The sequence below is a fragment of the Saccoglossus kowalevskii genome, chromosome 7, assembly GCF_978046115.1.
Source record: "Saccoglossus kowalevskii chromosome 7, keSacKowa6.1, whole genome shotgun sequence".
NCBI lineage: Eukaryota > Metazoa > Hemichordata > Enteropneusta > Harrimaniidae > Saccoglossus > Saccoglossus kowalevskii.
The window spans coordinates 24147647-24174394 of NC_140647.1; the positions used below are offsets into that span (position 1 = coordinate 24147647).

The 26748-nt window shown below is 34.0% G+C and overlaps 1 protein-coding gene across 1 annotated transcript; it reads left to right on the top strand.

Annotated features, from left to right (window-relative positions):
- Positions 1–26537, top strand: LOC102808152 (uncharacterized). Its single transcript, XM_006821015.3, has 6 exons — positions 1–447; positions 6010–7084; positions 11718–11840; positions 14441–14561; positions 19005–19117; positions 23041–26537. The coding sequence occupies exons 1-6, from the start codon at positions 386–388 to the stop codon at positions 23158–23160; spliced, it is 1614 nt and encodes a 537-aa protein (XP_006821078.1). The 5' UTR covers positions 1–385; the 3' UTR covers positions 23161–26537.
- Positions 26538–26748: the final 211 nt, after the last annotated feature.

Genomic DNA, 26748 nt, shown 5'->3' on the forward strand with positions numbered 1-26748 from the left:
TATTTTTTTTTTGGCGTGGTGCACTATGGGTCATACCAAATAAGTAACTGCGCATGTACCGTGACCTCGGAGGCAATTTTGAAACGTCCAGATGAGTCGTCGGATTATTAGCTGCTTTGTTATTTCGTTTTCCTAGTTTTTGTGTCCCACTGCAAAGACCTGGGAACAAAATACATTTCATCAAGGTTTCATCATGATATTTCCTGGATACAAGCTGGAGTTTCTCCAAAAATAACGGTGAAGCCCAAGTGGAACTGTGTTGTTGTCGTGACTCACAAATTCGGCTGACGCAGTAAAATCAAATACGTAAAAGGAAGTGAGGGAAGTTAACGTCACATATCATTAATCACTGCCAACTGACGTATTTCCACTTAATATCATCATCATGTCTGTGGAAAGACAACCGCTGAGTCCACTGCTTAACATAAACCCTAATCATGCTGTTAGGTAAGTACACCCGGCGACCTTTTTCTTTTGTGTTCCAACTTATTTGCACACCTTAAAATTTGCCCGCAAATTACTAGTATGACGTATACTAAACATTCCCATTTTCCTTCATAAACTCGTTAAAATGGTTTGAAATTGTCTGCTTTGCTCGCTCGTCTTGGCGCTGTCTATGTCTGGGGGTTTTATTATGTTGATGACATCGACGAAGGGGTTGTTTTCTGGGGATAAATTCAACTGTACACAGCAGCGTGCTGGAACGCCCATGGGCGCCATCTGTGTCTGATTTCACGAAACAAAATGCTCATTATGTAATCGATGGGAGGACATTTGTGACCTAATATTTTGGAAACCACGATGAATCATTTGTCTCCTACAATGTAAGTGTTTATTTTTTGTTTCCTTGAAGCCTTGTAAAAACATTGTAATAGAAAATACTAGTAGGGTTTCACCCTAGAACTTAAAAATCTCATTCTACGGTCTTTAGTTTTACATGCCAGTCACTGAAATGTGGTCCATCTCGCTATTGCAACAACAGGCAATTTTTAACTTCCTTTTATTTATGTTTTTCTTGATTATATTTTTTTTGTTAGGCCAATACTGGTAAGGTATTACCAAGTAAGTATATGCAGTTGGACAGTTGTACTACGACAGCTACCCAATTAATAAAATATGCCGACAATAACATAGACGGTTAAGAGTCTATTTTTACCTCAATGGTTGAACTACATGTGTTTTTTTACCTAATATTTTCAGTTCTATTGTTTTCATTTCTGACATAGGGATATTGTGGAATTTCGTCATGAATAATGTCTGCTCTTAAATTTTTTTATTCCCAAACAATTTTTGTAATAATAATATTGACCCTTGATTATTTAGAAACAAATATTTAAGTACAGTTATTCCAATTAAGGGCGTGTAAAACATAAAACAGGGGTGTGGAGTTTTGTGTATATCGCTATTTTGAATATTACGCTGGCAAGTAATTTTTAACCATATGATCTACTAGTATATTTTAACAATATTTCTCCCCTCAAAACTGTATAATACATAACATGCTCATGCATTATGACAAGACATCCTTATACTACCTCATTGCCTAATCACCGTAATGACTGACGTTTAATATCACTATTTGAATGTTTTGAGCAATTTCACAACCAGACTTTCTCGCTCAAATTTTCTGCATCTTTTTCTTATGAACCCTAATTTTGGAGCCAACAGACAAACAAATTCCAGTAAATTTTCAGTTTTTAACTCAAAAGATTTGGCTATTTTTGTCCCAGTTTTCTGAAGGAATGTGCCGACTATAAACAGGACTATTTTGTGAATTAAGTTCTCGAACTTGACAGGTGAACAATTAGTTTTACATGTATTGTTATTTTGCTTGTTCGCATAGATTTTATTTAGCAAATTTTTACTTATTTGCGAAAATAATGATACTAAAAACCAGTGGATGATATATTTTTGAACTGTGTTTCCATATTTGTAGTGTGTGAAAATGAGATAATGTGGGGGCGAGAGTTCATTCACCTTCTTGTGTCTAGACAATTTAGAATTCTGTTGAGGTGTGCATCTACAGTGCATAAATATGTGATTTAACATGCATCTGTAGACACAGTGTACTGGTATATTACTCATCCATCTAAGCATATAATATTACCGGTACTGTTGGTATTTTTTTATATTAAAATTATAATACATAATATGCTTTGTTTTTCTGTTGCCCCCTTCAAATACTACATTATGCTGAATATTAGGCTATAGAATTGATAGAATTAAAAATAGTAATCTGGGAAAATGTGATTAATTGGATATTAATATTCAGTAATATTGTGCCTTTTATAAATACATGTTCAGTTACGCCTTTTTGCTTATCATGAAATATAGAATATTTAAAGCAAGAATCATGATTGACCTCGTTAAGTTTCACTTATTTATTGTAGTATTCACTTATGTTGCATATTTAGGCTGACTACACTTTATAATTAATATATATAGGGTTTTAAAACAAGCTTTTAGCCAGCTTTAAAGCTAGCCTAATGTTGTGCTTTGTCCGTACTGCAAAAGCAGTTTAGTAATTTATCCTCTACAATAGAAGGAGAAATATTTACTGAGTTTAATTTAATTGGATTCCCTGACAATGCATTCAGTTTTTAAACCATAGACCTTATAATATATAGATAGATAGATAGATAAGTGAGTGTTCTTAACTTTTGGCAAAATATTGACAAAACAACAGTTCATAATTAAGTTCTGTATATTAGTACATGGTAAGCATATCTAAATATAGGAAGTTAATTTACTAATATGGTGGTAGCGACTGGTCATGTATAAATACCACAGTACTTAGTGTATTATGTGTCCCTGTGATATCTATGCTAGTGCTTAAATTCAAGTTTTATATGTGACATCACTATTGAAAACTACATTTATTTAAAATTGAGTATCTTAAACAATTTGTTTCCTTTTTTTTGTATTTCTGGGGTAAACAATTATTTATATGATAGTATCATTTCTGTGGTTATAATTAGCACTTTTAGCATCAATGTGTATGTAGTTGTCGTTCATACAAATGTATTGTTTATATACTGTACTTCCCCGATCATCATTTTTAGACATTTCATAAGTTGAGGACATCCTTAGTATCGTCCCAGGGTTTTTTTACCGGGCGTTGACGACATTTGTTAAAATATGTGTGTAGAAAGTGTTTCATTACATAAAAATGGTGATTGGTTCGGTAATTTGTTTTGTGCTTTTATGAGAAAGGTCGCGTTAATTTCAAAGTACATGGCGAATGTATGGAACACGGTTCGCACCCTTTCTATTCTGTTAATTATTCAGGATGAACCCTGATGTTGCAATAGTGAAGTAATCCATATCTCTTTGAGTGGTAGCTTTCGAAACGCCAAAAATGTGACTCTGTAGTCGTGAAACCTTAAGATTGGACATCATTTTACTTTTCCGAATAATCGTGTCCATCAAGATTATCATGAATGGGGTTTGAACGAGTAAACTATTCTTCGACGTGACCTGTTGGCAACTGGGAAAGGTGTTTTAATACTTCCTCTGCCCTCAGTTTACCTTTCGAAAATTGCGAATCACCATTTTTTAGGGGGAAAATATCACATTTTATCATCGCGGTAGTTCACTTCCGCATTGTGTCAATAATCGGGAAATTTAATGAAAGATTTGACCTGTTATGTCAAAGAACACTGTTTTAGGTCAAATTGTGCTGAAAAACATCATGGCAGAAATGGCTTTCCATCAAGAGTTTGTGTATGTTAAAAAACATCCCAATACGAAGATAATGATAAAGATAGACTGTTTTCCCTGCCCATTTTACATGGTAAATTCAGACGGTATGTAAATCATATTGTATTGTAAAAGTGTTGTGCAAATCAATAACAAATTGTTTTGAATTTCATTTAATCTTCAAAAATACATAATATTCCCCCAAGCCCAGCATGGTAAACGAATGATGTAATTTGGCTAATTTTTAATGTTAACCCCCCCTCCCCCGAAAAAAACAACTTTTCTGAGGTGGTCCTCGAGTACAAGCCCATCCCTTACTTTCCCATGTTGAAGCCCCTGGGCTCATGATCAGGGAAGTACAGTAATTAAATGCACATGTTATATGTTGTTTCTGGAGTAAAAAATGATTTATAATGTGGTTATAATTAGAATTTTTTACACCAATGTGTATGTAGCTTGTAGTTCATGGTATGCATATAATTATATGGTAATTAAATGCACATGTTACATGTTGTTGCCTCCTCCTGTGCTCTCATTTACATGATTAGTACATGTATCATGTAGTGCTTTCGCAGCCGTCAAACCTTGATTATGATGACAACAGTTAACACAATTTTGGATATCTGTAAACCATTTCATTCTTCACTGTATGGTATTTGTGTTGACACAATTTAACTAAAGTCACTGTGCTTCATAGGACCACCGAGAAATTTAAACTCGAACAAAATTTTGCTGAAGTGCAAAATTCACCGCAATTTGTCTCTTGTGAAATTAAAGTGATTTACAATGTTATTTGAACTTGTACTTTTCTTGTGTCAATATTAGTTCAATCTACTGAAAAATATTTAATTTTCGCCATTAATTGTCAATATGGTAATTGGTCAGCATTCATGGAGACTAAATTTTGCGATAGTGACCATAAAGATGGTCACTGCTAGTACAAAACATTCTAAAAATACTATTTTGCTGAGAAAAAGTTTTGATCAAATACTAGTACTGTAAAATCTGTATTAGAAGCTGCGGCTTCTATTAAAATAGTACAATTCAACAATGGGATGCGGCTTCCATTAGAGCATCTACACATATGAGAAATGGTGAATTTTTGAGTCTCAATTGTTCAAAAAGAATGAGTGCGACTTGTATTAGAGATGTGGCTTCTAATACAGGTTTTACGATAAGTGATAAGGAGTAAATAAAAATTCTTGGAAAACCTTGACTCATTTCCCTTTAAGCTGTAATGCATTCATCTGGTGATGCAATTTTTTTTCCCATTCATTTTGGCTATTACCGGTAGTGTGTTAAATCATACTTTCTCAACAATTTTTTATTGGGAAACGTCAAAATACATATGGTGGAGGTTCATAATTCAAAATAGCCTTTTACAAACAGTAATTTAGCAAATTGCTTTTCCAGAAGTGTGCTAGTCGTGACCATCCTTATTTATGAGTTTTGTAAACAATTGAGGTGTACATAGAAATATAACTAGTGCTATCTGGTGAATGTACGTGTTGTGTGTTGAGTGTTGTGAAGGGATTAAACATTATACGTCTCTGGAAGAATGAAGTTTATTGTTCCCTCGGCTATGCCCATATAATATAATATCAAAGGTTAGGTATACTACTCTTGAAACCAAACTGACGTGATCATATGATGCCATTAAAATTATGTTATTATGCCATGCAGACTTCTGAGGTATAGATAGAGTATAGATAGAGTATAGATAGAGTATAGATAGAGTATGGATAGAGTATAGATAGAGTATGGATAGAGTATGGATAGAGTATGGATAGAGTGTGGATAGAGTGTGGATAGAGTGTGGATAGAGTGTGGATAGAGTGTGGATAGAGTATGGATAGAGTATGGATAGAGTATGGATAGAGTATGGATAGAGTATGGATAGAGTATGGATAGAGTATGGATAGAATATATATATACCGGTAGTCTGTGCAGTTCAGTTGTGTCAGTCAATAGCACTGCGGAATATCCCGACCACTAGATTGTACGATGAGATGAAAACGTTTGATAGTGCAAGCAGAATGGATTGTCAGGTACAACTGACAAGTGATATTGTTCATGATAGCAAAAATATATAGTATTAGTTTCTCTGTGTCATTACCTACTGACTATTCTGCTATATTATGAAAATAACATTCTTGTGATCAAGTGAGATCTTGTTTAATACATCTAATAAGTAATTAATTTTGCATATAGAGTAACAGCAGTAGAGTACACCATAATCAAAAATGTATTTGTAGATGCATCTGAGAATAACATTTAGTAATAATTATTTGTTTCCTTGTATCATTATAGTCCTTTGCAACAAGCCGGTCATGAATGTCCTAATGAATCAGACATTGAAGATGAAATCTTTTTTGGTGAAATGACCTCCAAAGAGCAAAAGAAGGCCAATAAATTAAAGAGAAGAACAGATGTCTTTGTTCCAGGGTTTCGTTTAGTCCAGCAGGCAGAAATGATACATGCAAAAATAAAAGAAGCAAATGCTGAGTTGTATGCGGAAAACAAAGAAAATGTTGAAGATTTTGCCAGCAGCTCTGCGACAATAGAGATACAAGATACGACCGAAAAACTAGAGCAGCATGAAACGAATGATATCATCAAAATAGAAGTTGTGAAACCAATTACTGAGGAGACTCTACATGATGAGATTAGAAATGAAATTCAAGATCATAACAAAGATGCTGAGAGTCTTTTTCCTGTTCTTGAGGATCCTGCTTACCACGATAAACATAGAGATATAGCTCAGCTGACTGAAACAGCAGATGATCTTGATTATGTATCGGGAAATTTCCTGGAGGCAGCATCTTCTGATAATGAGGGCGACATTTCACAAACTCATTATGTGGGTAATGAAGAGGTTTTTACTGATAAGGCAATTGAAAACGAGACTACGTTGCAGACATTACATAAGGATTTGAGAATTAATTTGCCAGAGAATACGTCGCAGTCTGCCTTGCCAATGTTGAACCCAGTAAAAGAACAGAGTTCATATGTTTATTCCAGTCCTATTCTACTCCCCCACACTGTACCTACTATATTCGGTGCTACTTTCACCCCTTCTATTCCCAAGACGCCATCATTTGCATCTCCACACAGTATGATGAATGCGGATGATATCATTGCTAAGTATGCCAACTCCCCTGTTATCCAGACAAACCACCTTGCCAATAATCAAGCTGCAACAGGACATCTGCAAACTGATGTAATGGCGCCAGTTATTCCTGCAACGACTTCCAATTATGATGAAATAAAAGAACGACTTATCGAGCAGAGGAGACAATTGTTAGCTGAGAAGAAGGCTAGACTTGTCAAGATTAGAGAGGAAAGAGAAAGGTTATTAGGAAGACTTGGAATGGATCTTCCTAAGGTAAATAGTTATATTTTACCAATAATGTTTAGATGAATGTCTAAATCCTGTGGTTAACTATTTTTGTCTGTAAATTTTATGAATTATGCATAATATTGTATAATTTATTTTTTTTGTCTGTCAACACATAAAAACGGTAAAAGCCTCTGCAGACAGTCATGGATTGCCAATATAAAAAAGCTTCGGTAGCCAATGTGTTAAAATAAAATAAATTCTGTGTTTTTTCCATCTTTACCTACCCTTATTTTAGGGGTAATCAAAAAAGTTTGTTTTATGCAAATGAGATGCGAAGTAGCTATGGTCATTCGAGAAATTTTCAGCTCCGCTGTCGACTTTGTCTAGCTGGGCTTATCATACGACTGATTGTCTGTCGTCCATGTCAACTTTTTACTTTTTCGATTTCTTCTTGAAAACTACATGACTGAATGCTTTGATACTGTGTGTATATGTACCTTGGGTAGACCTTTCTTAGATTTGTTCATTTCATAATGATATCTTCAATTTTCTAATTTTGGTGAATACTTTTCTCATTTTTGGTAAAAAGTGATATTTTTAAGTTGATTGTTTCGATATTATACATATAGGTACTACAGATGGACCTTTCTCAGATTCGCTCATTTTGAGATGATTTCTTCAATTCTTTAATTGAGTTGTGCATTGCTAACGATGGAGCTATTTCAGTACTTGGTCTTGGTTGTATGTACCTAAGAAATATATTAAGAAAACTGGATAGTATTTTTCACACTATAGTTAGATTGTGATGATAATCTAAATTAACAGAAAAGCTTACCTTTAATATTAAGAAAAATAATAATGGTATTACCGTTACCGATAGGACCAAATTTGTTTTTATTTATATATAATCAAACACTTACCACAAGAGTAGCACCAATCCTTGTTAGCGAGTCGAATTGATACAACTCTGGTGGTAATCACTTGTGTGCTAGCATCAACCATCTTTGATCCAATTGTGAAACTAATTGTCATGGACATGTAAAATCTGACAAAGCATGCAAAAAAAATATCGTGGATTATATTTATATTTCCACTGTTCAAAAGTGGAACTATTGCTAAAATAATATCTAAAATAACAGTATTTTAAATAAGCTGAAAATTATGCAAAATTGATGGTCAAATCTGCTTTGTCAAAACCAAAGCAGTTATCTAATTAGTGAGCATATTTGCTAACTTGCCACTCCAATACTTCTGAGATATGCTGTAACTGCAACTGAGGGGTGTATAAAGATTTTAATGAGACTATTATTCAGCTTGGCAGCAGCAATCAGCCTGTTTATGTGGTTTGTCCTATGAGCGGATTAGAGTGGAATGTTGTTGTGATTAGCATAAACTGAGGGGTATATTCTGATTCGTTTCACTCCTTGTAACTGGCTCTCCACCAAGCAGCTTGGCATACTAGAATATGAGAGATGACAACTGGTCTTGTTACAAAATTTACCATGTTCATGTAATACCTCAACACATTACAATCCTCTGGCAGTGTTTGGTGTATATGTATTGTGCATCACTTGATTCAGAAATTAATCCCCTTGCTGCACTCCCCTGGAAGATTGCTTGTTTTGTTCTTTAGTTTTTTGAATTAATAATTTAGTGCATTTATATGTCAGCGAAAATAAAACCCAGTGCACAATTGAATCATTTTACAGTACTACATGATGTACAGCAAAGGACAGAATATCATGACCATTTTTAGTACATGCTTGCTGACTGTACGAACTTGCGTCATTTACGTACACCAAGTGTGCTGCATTGTGTGTTGCGTATCTATCAACTTTGGTTAACACTGTGAATGATAATTCATACAAAACGCATAAAATTAGAAAAGGAATGTATCTGAGATGTCATTATTAAATATTAAATAACTTTTATACTTGCGTATTACCGTGTATATATATATGTCTCGGGACTTGAATCAAACGTGCTGTTGTTTTCTTTGGTTGTGTTACCGGTATTCTCATTTGGGACATCAGTGTTTGATTATGTTGCATAACATGGCAATAAGAGCATTTCATATCATTTTAATTATGATAATACATGTACATTATTTTAGGGCTTCATGCTCGCCTATGCATGAATTTATACATATACTTGTAATCACTCAAATTACCTTTATCACTGAATTCTATGCAATTACCTAGTGTTTACAGGTGCTTGGTACGTTTCTTGGATAATAGAAAGGACCTATTGTATGGTCGGTATGCTTATTAAGTCGCTGGTACATTTGCCAGCCACAAGGTAGGAAAGACCCCACCACCCACCCACCCCCACCCCATGACATCAAAATTGCTTGAAAATAACACGATTTACAAAATTTTATTTCGTAACTGTGCAATATCTGGTCTCTGTTTTCAAAATGGCCACGTAGAGGATAGTGTAATTTTGCCGACCCTATTTTAGGTCCTTTTTTATCATCCAAGAAACGTTCCGAGCGTCTATGCTAGTGTTGTGTGTTCCCATTACTGTAGAGACTATGATGGTTTGCATAGCTCATTGTTTTGGGTATGTGGCATTCTCCATTGTCATGCATGATGCACATCCATCATAATTTATACAGTCTCGCTTTTATCATAATGACCATGAATTTTCTATTTTATAATGGCGAGCTTGTGTCAGTTGATTTGAACTCAGATTGGCATCGACTGTATGCAAGTGCTTTACCGTATTTGCTCCATTAAAAGCGCATGTACATGTACACCAAAAGTTGTATTTAATGTATAACAAATCATTATATTGGTAATATGTCTTATTTTGACCATACAATTTTATACACCACTAATTCTCTGGGGCGAAGCTATGTCACAGAAAGTTCTATGTTGCCTGGATGCACACCACTGTACAATATATTTCTATGGGCTATGAGAGAGCTGCTGTGGAATGCTGGTCGAGAAGCCAGTGAAGAAAACCTAAAGTCAAGAAACAGTACAAACTCAACTTTGTGGTAGTCCTGAGCAACCACATTTCTATATAATAACTTTATTGACATTATTCATTTTGAGTAGAACATAGTCAAATCTGTAACTAAATAACAATACATAAACACAGTCCCTCTATCATATGATAGAGGGACTGTGACATAAACAAAAAAACAGACTAAAAAGGTTTAACAAAAAGGGCTTGGAAAAATTAGGGAATTGATAATTACTACATATCACATTACCATACTTTCTTTTATAAAAATGCCAAGCTGTAATAATGAAGAAGTGTTGCCCATAATGTATTTAAAATTTGACTCTTCATCCATCGAATGGAAATTAACAGTTTCATTTCTAATTGAGTCATTGTAATATGTTGTAGGCATTTCATAACATAATGGAATTCATCTTCAATTGAATTTGTATTGCATCTTGTAAGATCCTGTGTTCAAATTTAACTTTTGGCCTTAAGTGCCTGCCTTTCTCAATCATTAAGGGATGGTCACTTACTCTTAGTTTGCATATTCTTTTTCTTATTCCACCATCCTTAATATTATTTATATACTCCTCCATTTTAAATTCAGTTTTGAATAATTTATATGTTCTTTGAATATTTGTATTTGTATATAATATTTATATGCGGGAAATGTAGGGGCAATCTAGTTAAACTATTCATGTAGTCTCACCAACTAGCCCAAAGTACAGTTTTATACGAGTTTTCAGCTTTTATTTTCACTGTGATGGTTAACAGGTGATGAAAAACTAGACAAAATTTAATTTGTTAATATTCCCAGCTTTATACATGTCAAACTTCTAATACAATACAATAGCATTGCTTCATGGGGAAAACACTTCTCATTGTATATACCGGTAATGAAATTTTTATATTGCATTGGGAACTGGTAAAATTATACGTCAATGTTTAGAAATATTAGGATTTATATAAACATTAATCCTTTTCACCCTGTGTCACTGAGTTTTTAGGTATGACCATAGAAACCAGTGTAAAAATAAAAAAATGCTGAGATTGTTTGGTGTCCAGTGTTCCCTCAGGGTAAAACAAACATGACTGAATCTTCAATTGAACTCAATCCTTATCCATTCATTACATGTATATTACAATGAATTTGAATACCTACAACCTGTATTCTTCCTGTTACCTTGCCTGATTAAAATGAAACGTACATTGATGTAATTTGTTCCCCAGACGTGCGTGCAGGCACATAGAAGCCTATTCACTATTGTTTTTTCTGATGTGTTAAAATTACAACCATTCTTTTGTTTACTAAGGACTTTCTAAGGAACAGTCTTTTTAGTTTTGTTCTAAAACCAATTAACACATCATCATATGCAGGCTCCAACATGATGTAGGCATGATTAGGAACATTGCTTGAAGTTCCAATGATACCATGACTAGATTTCTGCAGTATGTACACGCGTTTACTGTATGCTAATGTGACGTACATGTACGTGTCAAGAACGTGTAGGGGATTTCTCAATTTTGGGAAGTGTTTCTCAATTTGAGAAGTTCAGCTGAGACCCTAGAAATTACATAACACCTCAGTACTTGTTTCAGTTAAGGCAGTACCTTGTGTATAGCAAGGTCCTGTTTTGTTACCCAAGTAATTTTGATTCAAATACACATAGAGGTATTACTGTAGAATTTAGTTTCTGTTATTTATTTGTTTATCATTGGTTTGCAGACATCATCTCCGCCACCCACGCCAGATGCACTAGTAAAACCACCACCACCAACCCATGCAGGAGAGGCTGTCACTGATTTGATGAAACAAGTAGAAATCAACAGGCTGTCTGTTCTTAAAATGGTAAGCGTGCATGAATAGTTGTACTATATTGGGGCTCAGAATTTCAAATCAGCTTTCAACAGTGCAGCCATTGTATTTATTTGTAAATAAATAAATAACATTCCAAAGCAGGATTAAATTTGTGTCTGGGTCTGAGTAAAAGCAAATATCTTCAGGATCAACTGATAAGACCTGTAGCTTTGATAAAGCTGATGTGCGACCCCGTTCCAACAATCAGGTCAAATGGAAAAAATAGGTAAACAGGATTCTTAGTTTAGTTTCTTTTTAGTGACAAGGGAAAAAATAAATTGATGTTCAGCAATATTGTCACTTCATATTAATTTGGATACTGTGTGAAGGTTATCACTTTTAAAATTACATGAATAATTAATGAAATAATTTACCTCAGATTATCTAATTGTTGACTAGCACTACTGTGTGGTAACATTCTAGTACTTTTTGGTGGTACAATTTCACTATAAATGTGAATTTCTCGGAATGTCATAAAAATACCTCAAAATATGCACAAAAAGAGAGTATCCCCGATACATGGATTGTATCAACAGACACCAAGTGAAGGTTGATGCATTCTCAGACTGCCTTAGTATCTACCTTGCGGTATCCTCATAACCTTATAATGTACATGTAATATTATTATTAGTCCTCAAAGTCCTCAGCGAAGTTCAAAAACAGGGACTTACAATTCAGTCTCCAACCGTCCGTCGACCCAGAGTCGTATTTCAGAACCCTGTGGCCCAAATCTGTTCATTTTTTGCATGTGCCTAGTACTTCATCTGGGACATGCGCACACGCAGTGGTTTACCCATTCAATTCAAGATGGCTGACTGGCAGCCATTTTTTTTTTTGCATGCTTTGTCAGTTTTTACATGTCCATGACAATTAGTTTCACAATTGGATCAAAGATGGTTGACTGCCTGCACTCTTGCTTTTTGACCATACTACTACTATATCTCTTTACATGATCCTGGACAAATGAAATTCAGTTTGGATACAAAATACTGTATGCATGAATAGCATATCCTGTTAAATTTCTGACCATATATTTCGATTTTGTAAGAATCATTTAATTTCTGTAGATACTACTACTTCCAATTATTCACTCTCAATAACAAACTATGCTTTTGGTCCATATTACAGTCAAACCTCGTTAGTGCGAATATCAAGGCCCCAGGTGAATATATTCGTTATAACCGGTGTTCGTAATAACCGATCACCACTAGAGGGCGCTTTACGGAAACAAACTAATTACCATAAGTCAGGGTAAACAAAACTATGGCGCCATTTTAAACACTAGACCAAGCATTAAAAACACACAAATAGTATTGAAATAAACGTTGTCATGTTTATTAAAATAATATTAAAATGGAAAATACAAATGTTGAATTCGGAATGCTTCATTCTCTGTCCTAAATCTTCGGCCTTTGCCTGGAGGATAGGACCGCTGATTGGGACATTCATAGAACGGGCACTGGTAAACCATTTCAGCAATGCCTGCTCAACGTCGTCGACTTCTGAAAACCGCATTCGCTTCCGGCACGGCTCAATTTTGTTGTGTTCGAACATCTTCAAAACATCAGTTTTTTCTTTAAAATCGTTGACAGTGTATTGGGTTTAACATCAAATTTTCGACAGACATCGCCGTGACGAATGCCCGACTCAATCGCTTTGATCATTTGGACTTTACAGTCCAACGACAAGGCACGCCGTTTGACACGAGTTGACATTTTGAAGTCAGGACGGAAACTGGCATCTCACTCGTATTCGCCGTAATTTATCTAAAATTTACAGCGTCCATGCTTCACACTTTTTTATTGTGAATCTTAAAATTAAAAACTCGAGCAGCAAGGGCGTCGAAAGTGACTAGACACTGGAAGTCACGTACACAAAAGATTTTCACGCCCAGTGAATGGCTACATTGTTTTTATTTTACGCTGCACAGCTCAAGCCCACTGCCAACAGCGGAAGCGTAACACCGTGTATTTGGCGGTTCGTTTTAGGATTTCGCAGCTGTTTGAGCGAATGAAATGTTCGCTATAGGTGTTACAGACCATTGTTTTTCAGAGAAAATCCTTTCGTACTAAGCGGGTTTTCGTAATAAACGAGTTCGTTCTAAGCGTTGTCAATTACCATAGGGATAATGGATTTTCAAACGGGACTTCGGTGTTCGTTCGTTGTAACCGGTATTTCGTTGTAACCGAGTTCGTATTAACGAGTTTTGACTGTACTTTATTTTTGGCATGAATGACATTTTCCCTAATTCCAGCAAGGACTGTCAATGACTTTTATTCATATTTTTTCTGAGAGATTATAACCCAGAATAACAGGATAAATGTTGGTGACGTGGTTTGAACCAAATAAGAAAAAAATTGAAACAAGTGTTGATACGCTTGGGAATGAGTACAGATCCTGGTTCATTCACCAGCAATTTGTATTGTTTTTGTAGCTAGATGTACAATGAAAATTATCACTGTTAGTAAGAAAACATTACACCTAAAAAGTGCCAGGCTGTGTGAACTTTCGAGGGGGGAGGGTCATCCATGAAGCCTGTTGTTGAAATATTGGCATTGAGGGCATGTATAAGTATATTTTTTACTTTTTAGGATGATAATGAAATGGCAGTAGTAACAAGATTGAACACTATGCATAACAGAGAGTACAGAGTTCACTTGAGTCAAATTGGAAATGTATGCCCACCAGTTGTGATACGCCATATACAACATGGTAAGTTATATGCTCTACAATTCTTTATATTCAATTTCCTAATGCTAAAGTTTGAAAAAAAAAACATTCAGAAAAACTCAAGACTACATTGTGACAGATAAAATACTAGTAACTTCTCTACCACTATTTTCACCTTTATAATTTTTTTAGATAATTTGGTGCATTTTATAATATTATTAATAATTTTGCCCCAATTTGTTTTGTCAGGATATTTTGTACATGTACTTTGTTCATTTTGATAAAAAGAAAAAGTCAGAAAGCTGATATCTGTATTCAAAATTCTTGTAGAGTTGTTGATAAAATTGAACATTTCATTTGACATTTCTTATTAAAGGCATAAAAATGTAATGGTATACGAAATGCTACAATCCTTTTATGTGTGGCCATAATTAGTGAAATGCTTTTTACAAGAAAAACGTTGCCCAGAGACAGATTTTTAAAATAACCTGTCACATAGTATACTATAGACTTTACATTGTATTAAGTGTTATAGTAACTGCTCTTATCTTTTTACTCTTTGATAAATCACCATCATAAATTATACTAACTTTTCATTTTGCTAGCCTTATAAAAATGTTTTTTTTTTTATCACATTTCTTAACATCCTGCTATCTCCTCGTGTTTATCGTTTATTACAGAATCAAAAACTGAGATTGATTGCCACATTCATGGCAGGTCAACACCATTTAACGATTTGTCATTATAGAGCATGTCATTGGAATCACTGTATATCATGGATATTACAATATAATCTCTTAGAGATATATAAATTTTTCAAATTCAAATTATTTGAATGACCAACCAAATTGACAGAGATTAATGTTACTATTAAAAACAACTCATCTTCCATTTTATAATAGGTGTTTAGTGGCGTTAAATTATCATTAATCTTCTTCAGTACCGGGGGTATATTATTAAAATGTAAATTGAGTTGGAGTTACTCCATATTAAGTACAATTTTGTTATGTGTGCCTTTGTTTTCATGTTAACAAAATTAGAGTACTATAACTCACTTAAAGCTCAGGGAATAAACCATGACATGCCAATCATTATTGCATAATGACAGGGATAGGACGAGGATGTATTCAGATAATGGGCAAAACGTGATGATGGTATTATGAATATCCCCATCTGAGCCTTGTTATCACGCAATGTCGTTTGTTTTTCATATATAATACCCTGAAATGTTGAAATGTTCGTAAACTGTCGTCAAGAATTATCTATAATCGTCTGATGATCGGGCTGCATATGATATAGATTGACCAATGAGAATGCGCTGTTCAATTAATAAGCATAGATTTAACTGTGTATCAAGAATCTTACATATCGGATAGTTTGTAGAATCATATTTTTGATAATGCAGATACTAACTGTTTTGTTAGTGTGATATGCTGTCAGTGTGATATGCTGTCTATGTTACTGTATTTGCGTGCATATATCAAAATGTTGGATTTTAAGTATACAGCATCATTAAATATGACTAATTTTTACCATAGACACGGCCATCATTTATGTGAGCACATGTACTACTAATAGAACAAATATGGTATTTAAATTTAATGATTCATATACACAGTATCATTTTGTTTTCAAAAATACAAGTACTTAACTTTAAAATGAATACTGTAAAACATTTTGAAATAGCTTCATGCTATTTTAGTGAATTTCACTCAATGCATAAATTAACTGAATCTTAATTTAGCTAAAATGCCAATAATCTCATTGTGAGAATAAACTATTTGAATTAGCGAAATTGCAGATTTGCTAAATTAGCTAAAATAACGTGCTAGCTGATGTTTTTTACAGTATATCACAAAGGCTGTTTAGTGATTGGCACATTTTAGTACTGTAATGCATGTATTTCCCATCAGAATGTCCAAAATTTGTAGCACAGTATTTATAGCCATTACTGGGACATGCTTTCAGATATTAGTATTGTAGAAATCTCCCACCAATCTAACTATGAGACATAAACTCATTCTGACGCTTCAGTTCAAAATGTAGTACAGTAAATTTATGATATTTTAATAATTCAAAAGAATCACTCAATTATCTGATAAAATTACAATGCACGTCATTCTGTTTTTTAAAATCCCTATAATTAGACAACACATGGGAAATCATTTTGTTAAGTTAATGGGAGTGATAGACATGTACAAGCTATTCATCCGGCTAGCGTTTAAACAAATAATAATCTATAAGAAAATGTGGATGACATGCCTTCCAATTTGAACATTATTCGTAAAATATGATGAAATATTAGAAACAAAGATAAAAGGAAAGTTGTCATAGTTTATATCAATCCAGACTTGGTCCTTAACCTCGGTCATTGAATAAGTGAAAGAAATGTCTTTAATTTTTAATTTTGGCATGATCCATTTGTGTTTCAGGTGATTGCTTCTAAACATTGAACGTTTTCTCTTGATTTTCTCATGTGCAATTTACAAGGGTATTTATAATGATATCGCCACAAGTACTATTTTTGAGGTTCTATATTCATGACAGGAATTATATCTTATTAGTATACTAGTTAGGGACGACGTCAAAAGATCGATGTCGGATAAAAAACTTGTTTCCTTTAGTTTGGGGGTGGGGGGTTTTGACCTCAAAAAGTTTCCATCCTACAAAAACGGTTTTATTTTTTAATGAAGTCAAAAAAATCTTGGTATATTTGTAGTTTGTTTGTTTTTTCTATCCAATCATGGACAGAAATAACCGAAAAAGGAAAAAAACAGAAAAAATGGTTTGGTTCAAGTGTAAATCTGTGCGTCAAATGAGGTGCATTTGTAAAATATTTTTACACCCACCCGACAACCAACTGCTATGCAATACTACTGTCGATTATCAATTTGTATTTAATGGTGAATATAGTCTGACGCCATGACCAATATTTATCAATTAAGTTTCAGTGGGGGGTAGGGGGGGTTTGGAAAAAACTAAAGGAATTAAGTTTTTTATCCGACATCGATCCTTTGACGTCGTCCCTTATCAGATTTTATATTTAAGGAGGTTCTCGCCTTATTGGAGATTACATGTACCTGGGGTATACGTCATGTTTGTCATATTTTCGTTATGGATTCATGCCATCAGGATACCGAAAATGAAAATGTTACTTTTTATCTTCAAATTTACATATATTATATATGGCATATATTATCATAGAAATCCTAATATTTTTAAAACATTTTTGAAAACTTGATTTTTTATTCAATTTAGAGTTTCCAGTGTGGAAAAGGTTATATACAATAAGTTCTTTCCCATAATACATTGCGTATCTGTGCAGTAACACGCTCAGTTGTACAAAATTTGAATTTGGCTGAAACTGGACCCATAGCATGTATTTTACTTCTCCACAGCCAATACATTAAATGCCAACACATGGTGTGTTATTGGTACTAGTTATTTTCAACCAATCAGTTAAGACTACCGGTAATTTGTGTAGTTCTTTGCCCCATCTGTTGAATTCTGTATACAGACAGATTTTATATTTAAGGAGGTTCTCGCCTTATTGGAGATTACATGTACCTGGGGTATACGTCATGTTTGTCATATTTTCGTTATGGATTCATGCCATCAGGATACCGAAAATGAAAATGTTACTTTTTATCTTCAAATTTACATATATTATATATGGCATATATTATCATAGAAATCCTAATATTTTTAAAACATTTTTGAAAACTTGATTTTTTATTCAATTTAGAGTTTCCAGTGTGGAAAAGGTTATATACAATAAGTTCTTTCCCATAATACATTGCGTATCTGTGCAGTAACACGCTCAGTTGTACAAAATTTGAATTTGGCTGAAACTGGACCCATAGCATGTATTTTACTTCTCCACAGCCAATACATTAAATGCCAACACATGGTGTGTTATTGGTACTAGTTATTTTCAACCAATCAGTTAAGACTACCGGTAATTTGTGTAGTTCTTTGCCCCATCTGTTGAATTCTGTATACAGACACTGGTAGATACAAAACTGTACATTCAATCTCTTTGCAAGTGCAGACATTTAGTTGCTGGGTTGAACCGGGATCGTCAGTACAATTACAGTACAAGATGACAACTTTACCAGCGAACATGCCTGTAATGTCAAACAGATCACCATCTAGAGAGGCTAAGCCTCTGTGACACCCTCTCATTGTTAATTTTATGTGTCATTCTCCATATTAATTTTCTATCGTTCTCATCACGTGGCTGGCTTCAAAGACTACTCAACCAATAGTTTTCACGTTGTATTTACTTTGACATTAACCTTGTGTAGGGTCATTTTGCCCCTGCAATTGTGTCTAAAACAATATTTCAGTAATATTTAGCAAAAAAATAAAATGTAAATCACAGCTACATGTTTTGCCACATTAACAGTATCCTTGTAATAATATATTATGAGTAATTTGCTGAATTGCATTAAAATATGTTGTCTCCATCTTTCTTGTATACAGTAACATCGCCAAGTAAAGTACAATGGCAAGAAAATTTAGTGACAAATATACCAGACAAGTTTGTAAGAAGTAAAACAAGTCAAGTAAAAGAAATAAAACCCATTCTACATCAAGTAAGTATTCTGTCATACAATGGGTCATTGATATTGTACATGCTATTATATAAAGTGTATTTTTAATGGTGTTGTGGAGATATTTTAACTCTATGATGCTCAATTTTTAATGCTTTATTTTTACACAAAATTATTGGCATGTGCATATGATGATGTGAATTGCAGTTTTTTGTTAGCTCTGCTGTCGAATTTGTCGAGCGGAGCTTAACATACGAGTCGGCGTCCATGTCAATGTTTTACTTTTTCGACTTCTTCTTGAAAACTACAAGTCTGAATGCTTTGATCCTTGGTGTATATGTACCTTGGGCAACCCTCTCTCAGATTTGTTCATTTCGTGATGATATCTTCAATTATCTAATTTTAATGAATATTTTTGTCATTTTTGGTAAAAAGTGATATTTTCAAATTCTTGTTTAAAACAGCAAGTCTGATTGCTTTGACACTATACATTTTGTTCCTTTTCTAATGATATCTTCAGTTCTTTAATTGAAATGTGCATTGCTAACAGCGGAGCTATCTCAGCCGCTTGTTTTTGTTCAAAAAGTCTTATTTTTAATGATTTAGTATAAAGTACATGCAGGTGTTGGTTTCTCTACACCTTTACTGTAAATCTATTTTGAGCACTTCCATGTCATCAAAATGACATATACAATGTATGAGTAAACGCAATATTATTCAATTATTCATCTTGAATATAATAAAATTACTCATAAAACATGATTCTTCTTGATGAATGACTACATACTAAAGCAATATTTACACTTTGAATATCCTTCATGTCACCCCCACCCAACTACCAAGCAACCCACCCACCCACCTACTTACGTCATAGAATTGCCTTTATATTTATAATTTACCGGTAGTGGACATGCTACTGAAATAATAAACACAGTATTTTTGTTATAATCCCAACCCACCTAGAATTGAAAATAAAAACAACACTTACAGCAGTACAAAAATGGGTTTGAAACTATGTCTGTGTAATTTTGGGTATTTTAAAATGAGGCTCCTCATTAGCTTCTCATTTGCAAACAGAAATACTCCTGATGACAAATGTAGCTTGCATTGCTGATACGTGTATACATGTATATTATAAAGGCAAATTTCTTGTGCAGTTTTCTCATCTTTGACTAAATTGCATAGGGTTGAGTTAGATGCGAAATATGTCCTTTCTTGCGTAATTATGACAACATATTTAAAAATTACTTTGTCGAAACACATTTACAGCCCAAGCACGGATTTTTATTCTATAACTTGTTACACAGAGCTGCAAGTAAAGATCACAGAGGTGTGAAGTCATCATTCAACACCAATCACCAAACAGCTCAGAAACATTTAGCCGGTAAAATTGAAAACAACTAGCAGCGTTTACGTGCTGCGTAATTTCCTGTTTGATTGACGATTTTGTTTTGGCGTCACTATCAAAATTATTGCTCCCTCTTACATAACACAAACTAAATGGTCTATATCGTAAAAATGTCAAATCATTTGAAACACTTATTACTCAAAATCTTTCTCTTCTGAAATCCACCGCAGTGGACCTGGGCTGGTCCGGTCCGGAATCTTGTTCTTTAAAAGGTGTTGGTAGTGTGCCAGGTTTAAGGTTTTGGCACTTCTCTTTAAAACCTTGTTGTTCTTTCATAAATGACAGTTGTTCAGCAAAATAATCAGAGGTAAAATTGACACTGCATATGATGGTGTAAGGAGAAGCTCCACGTCAACATTTTCACGGATTTCATCCATTGATGTCGCACCTTTAGATCGATTGGAAACATGTGAATACTTACACTGTGGCTATACATATTACTGCACCCGCCCACATTACAACGTTTAACCATCATAAATGTTTGTTGTGAAAACCAAAAAACTCTTTCTCTCTCTCTCAAAAACAAAAAAAAACACTGATCGAAAATGTATAACAATAAAAGTATGTTGAATGATCTAGTGTTATAAAAGTACTGCTCAAAAATATGGCTTCCTTACATATTTTGGCATTTGGTGGCACACTTTATTTTTGGCGAGAGTTGGAAATCCAGAAACAGTCAACTGTTTCATAGTTGAGTGTGGCTACAGCATGAGCCATATCTCAAATTTACTTGGATACGAGTAATCATTTTCTACAAAAAACAATCAAAAACTGTCATTGGAACACAAATCTAAGATGGGAAACAAGTGGGTGGGCATTTCACAGGCACTTTAAAAAGAGTGTTTTTCACAAAAATTTACGATAATCTTCCTCCAGTGCCAGTTTGGATGGATAACATAAGATTCGTATAATCTTTTGGACACCATTGTAAACTTTTGGTGCACAATCTACAAAATGATGCTCATCTCCACATGAAATATACAAAAAAACTAAAAGCTATATCTTAAACTGTCTGTACCGGTATGTGCCCAAAATGGTGATGAAATCTACTAAAAAAAATTGACAAAATGTGAACATATTTACATTGAATTCAATGTGGGAAAAATGAAAAACAAAGAATCAATACACAAATATTGTAAAATATACTCTGTTTTTAGCTTGAGGCTATGCACATGATCATTAAATTCGTTTTCTCATATGTATGTTGTCATGGTTACTTGGTAAATCATAGTGCCTGCGGTAATTTTAATGTTTTTTCCTGCGTTCATCATAGTTCAAAAACGATTGCTGTACCCATCCGGATATGCTGGAAGAGATGCAGTATAATCTCTCTGAACACCAGCTGTGATAAAAATATGAAAAACACCTGGATATAAATGTGTTATGCAAATTAAACGTGATCCATTATCCCTTGTATATAGAGCAGTACAAGACAGCAGATCATGTTGTGATTGTTTTCAAATCAGTTAATACTAACAGAATCCAATGTAAATTTATTTGATCTTCAGAAAAAATAATTTATAAAAAAAATGTATCCATCGAATTAATTAATGCATATACTTTCATGTATCAATGAGAAATAAATGCACACTTATTTGCTACGTTCACACTACAGCATTTTATCGAAGTTTGAGCCGACTCGAGCCAGCAAAAATGGCCTTGTATATGCGTTCGACTCGAGCCGGCTTGCAATAAACTTCACAACAGTTGAACAATAACTTAAGAGAATAGGCTGTAACACTTCTTAGCTGCCGTGTTTCCTGTTTATTTGAGATACTATTACCTAAATCGTAACACCAGTTCATTGTCTTTTCTACCTCAATGCTCAGACTCGATCGTGAGTGTTTCTTTTCTTTTTCTCCCAGATCAACAGAATCATGCCATGTAAGAAACAAAACAAGCTCAACACCAATATCGTTTTCAGCCATGTTTTTTCCATACTAATTATTTGAGGGCACTGTTCGAACTATGGCAGATCTCGGCTCTCATTCAGCTCCCGACCGTATGAACGCATTGGAGATAATCTCCTGTTAATTGGTGGGAGGAGCAGTAGTTCGGCTCCGATAGAATGCTGCCGTGTGAACATAGCAATTGGCCCATATAAGTTGTATGATACATACTATAATAGCACAATTAAATCTATAAAATTAATTACACAGACGCTCCTTATAATAAAATAAGTAGTGTTACAATTATTTAATCAGTCTTTGTAAAGAAGGAACAAACCATTCTCGTTTTACAATGTTTGACTCCCCTCTGCTTAGTGTATGGACATCAATGAAAACGTGCGTCTCCCAGAAAAAATCGTATTTACAGTATTCACCGACAGATTACATGGAACAAAAAGTAAACAACAGCATATGTGTATACATAATTTATTTACAGGCTGTTTTAAAGTACGTGACTTTTCAGGACCCTGCTGGAAATAAGTTGCTATGCGACTGTCGTAAACGATCGTCAGGATAACCATCAGTTTTGTATCGTTTTGTGTTTTCAATGATTTTATTGAATAAATTAAACTGAAATGAAATGATTTTTTTTTCTTTTTTTTTTTCAGAAACCCCCTGACTATGTGTATCCTTACAACAATGAAGTGCCATCACCCGTGGTTATAACAAGACACAGAAGAACAAATATGTTATCATCTCCACATACCAAGCCAAGATTAAAATATTGAGTCAACTTCCATTGAACATCAACAATTATTTTGTAATACAAAATATGAATTGCAGTCACTTTAATGAAAAAATAGGAATTTTTAATATAGTGAAATCTGATGTTGTCTGAATGCATGACTAATTGTATCAGAGATAAAAGCATTTATCCGTGAGCCATCTTACCACAGTTCTTGACATGTTTCATGGAGCACTGTCTCTGTCTCTGTCTTGTACAACTTTACTAATTTATTGAAAAATGTAATTTGATAGATATTCTACTAGAAGGCCTGTCATGTATTTAATACTGGAAATTTTTATTTCTCTCTCATCTTCAATTTCTCATGATTTTCTTGCCTGATAAATATTATAAAAGCTCTGATACAACCACAGGCATGTGCCATACAACATTATTTGTGAACATCATGTAATATGAGAGATACATGCACATCGCATGGGATACAACATGCACATCGCATGGGATACAACATGCAAATTGCATGCGATACAACATGCACATTGCATGAGATACAACATGTACATTGCATGCATAACACATGCAAATTGCATGCGATACAACATGCACATCGCATGCAATACAACATGCACATCGCATGCAATACAACATGCACATCGCATGCGAATCACATCGCATGCAATACAACATGCATATCACATGCGATACAACATGCATATCACATGCGATACAACATGCACATCACATGCGATACAACATGCACATCGCATGCGATACAACATGCACATCGCATGCAATACAACATGCACATCGCATGCATAACACATGCACATTGCATGCGATACAACATGCACATTGCATGCGATACAACATGCACATTGCATGCGATACAACATGCACATCACATGAGATACAACATGCACATCACATGCAATACTACATGCACATCACATGCAATATTACATGCACATCGCATGCGATACAACATGCACATCGCATGCGAATCACATCGCATGCAATTCAACATGCATATCACATGCGATACAACATGCACATCACATGCGATACTACATGCACATCGCATGCGATACAACATGCACATCGCATGCGATACAACATGCACATCACATGAGATACAACATGCACATCGCATGCGATACAACATGCACATCGCATGCAATACATGTATTATTGCATGTTGTACATGTAGCATTACAAGGTGTTGTATGAAATAAGATTGTGATTAACCATGTCACTGCCATTTCTGTATTCATTTCATGTACAGTATACTAAAGTAGCAGAGAAAAATTATCGCATGACTGGGTGTTCAGACTCTCCACCATTGTTTTATACATGTATATATAATTATATACATACACACACACACCCGTATATGGTATATATATTCTAACAATTTCTATTAATATCTTGTACTAAATCTCTTAACATTTCCTTGTCATTGCCCAAGAGGAAAAAGCAGGCCTTTAGTACAGCAATCAACTTCTCATAGGCACATGGACTGCATTTGTGTTTATTCCATGTAGTGAGATATTGTGTACAATTCGGCAGCCAATGAAAAGCTTGTTTGTTCAGTTGTTTTTTTTTTGTATATATTCTTCAACATGACTGTAGTTTGGTGCCAATTTAATTCACATGAACTAAAATGTTAGAATCATATTGTATAACCAACTGATGTACTGATTTGATTACTACCTTATGTGTCAAAGATCAAAATGTCAGTATGAATTACTGTCTTCTGTGTCATCTGCTCTGAATGGCAATGTAAATAATATTTATATAGGGTTTCTGACAATTTGATTCACAAGAGTACAAGTGTGTCGTTTTTATTTTAAAAAAAAAAGATGAATTAAAAAAAAACTAAAGGATCCTTTAGTTGAACTTTCATATTTATCATGCGTTAGATTTCACTGCTATCCAGTTGCCATGATAGTTTCATTCCAAGATTATTCCTATTGTTTGATTGGGTAGTGAGTTTATTATGTCATAATTCCTATTTAAAAAGATTGCGATTGTTTCTACTTGACTCGATGTTTGAATTTTATGTGCCCAACATTTGGAATTGTCTTTCAACTCAATCATCCATTCCAAATTACTGAGGCAGTACATCAAATATTCTACATAATACCGTAGTCCCAAAATAGCTATATGAATGATCTGAGTGTAAATTGCATTGTGGTGATTTGATAACAAAGAAATCTAACACAAGATTTCTAGCAGGTGACCAGTAGTCTTATATCCAAGTGTTTTTATCATGGAATAGTTTTACTTTAATATAACCTTTGTATTGTTGTATAGCCCTGTAATGAGGAAATTAAATTTCCTGTCCTGATATTCTTTTAATAGTTGCTACATGTATTTTTAATGTTCTTATGTAATGATTTACCTAATAATAATAATTTACTGAATTCCTGTTCCTCTTTGAAGGGAAATTAAAAATTCAGGTTTTTGGCACACCGCCAAGAATTGTATTTATTGAATAAGAGTTTATTCAATATCTGTTTTTAACATGAAGAGTGGAAAACATTGGTGGATTTTACATTTTGTATTTCTCAGTGATTACCCAATAATAGTATGAATGTATATTATAGATTTTACGGCATTCAAAAAGACAAAATTTGCTGACACTTCATGTTTTTTGACTCTTCAGAGAAATTGTCACTGCTACTATAGTTCATCATTTTCTCTCCAAAACTTTGTCTTTCGCGTAACTAACGCGGTTTACAGTAAAAACACTGACATTACTTGTGTGTATATTTAACGACAGCTCTAACTTCACTCCTGTCATTTATAATCTATGATTTGTTGAATTGTGACCTTTAAAAAATGTATGAATATGAATATTATAAGCAGATATCTTTCATTTTTGATATCTTTTATTGTGCACATATGAACACTGTTGGAGTGTCATGTTGGTAGATCATTTTGTAAATGGCAATCTTTTTGTTTCTCTCTGTAACAACTAAACAATTGTCTAGTTGAGTAAAATTTTGCTCTTTGTAAAAAATGAATTACAAAAAAAAAATTGTGTTAGGCGCGAGTCATATTTTTGCATTTGATTTGATTTTTGTTTTTCATTGTTTCTAATGAATTGTATGCAATTTCACTGTGGGTTGGATTGTGTATTCTTGACAGGACAGTGTTAAAGCAATAGGATTCCAACGAGTACATTCCTTATTATATACATTTACACTGCCACGTTTTTTTAAAAACATTTGAAGAATAGTTATGTCTACAAAATAAGATGATTTAAAATTTTATGTGTTTTAGTAATACAATTTCTGTCATTGTTTTGTATCTTTTAATATGAAATTGATGTAAATAATAGTAGCATGCACATTATATATTCAGCGGTGTTGTAATTACTTTGTGCAATAAAGTGCAACTGTGATTTTGATAATCTGAGGGCGCCACCAAGTGGTGGTTTGTTGTATGTTGTTTTTTGAGCCAGTGTGCGATACAGGGTTCATTTTTTGCCAAGTTTCTGGAGCGGGTAACCTCTTTTGCTAAAAGTTTCTGGAATGCATTCCTTTTTATGCCAAAAGTGTTTGGAATGGGATCCCTTTCAACATTGCTAAAAATCGTTGGGAGTCATTAAAATAGTTAGTTCAGCAGC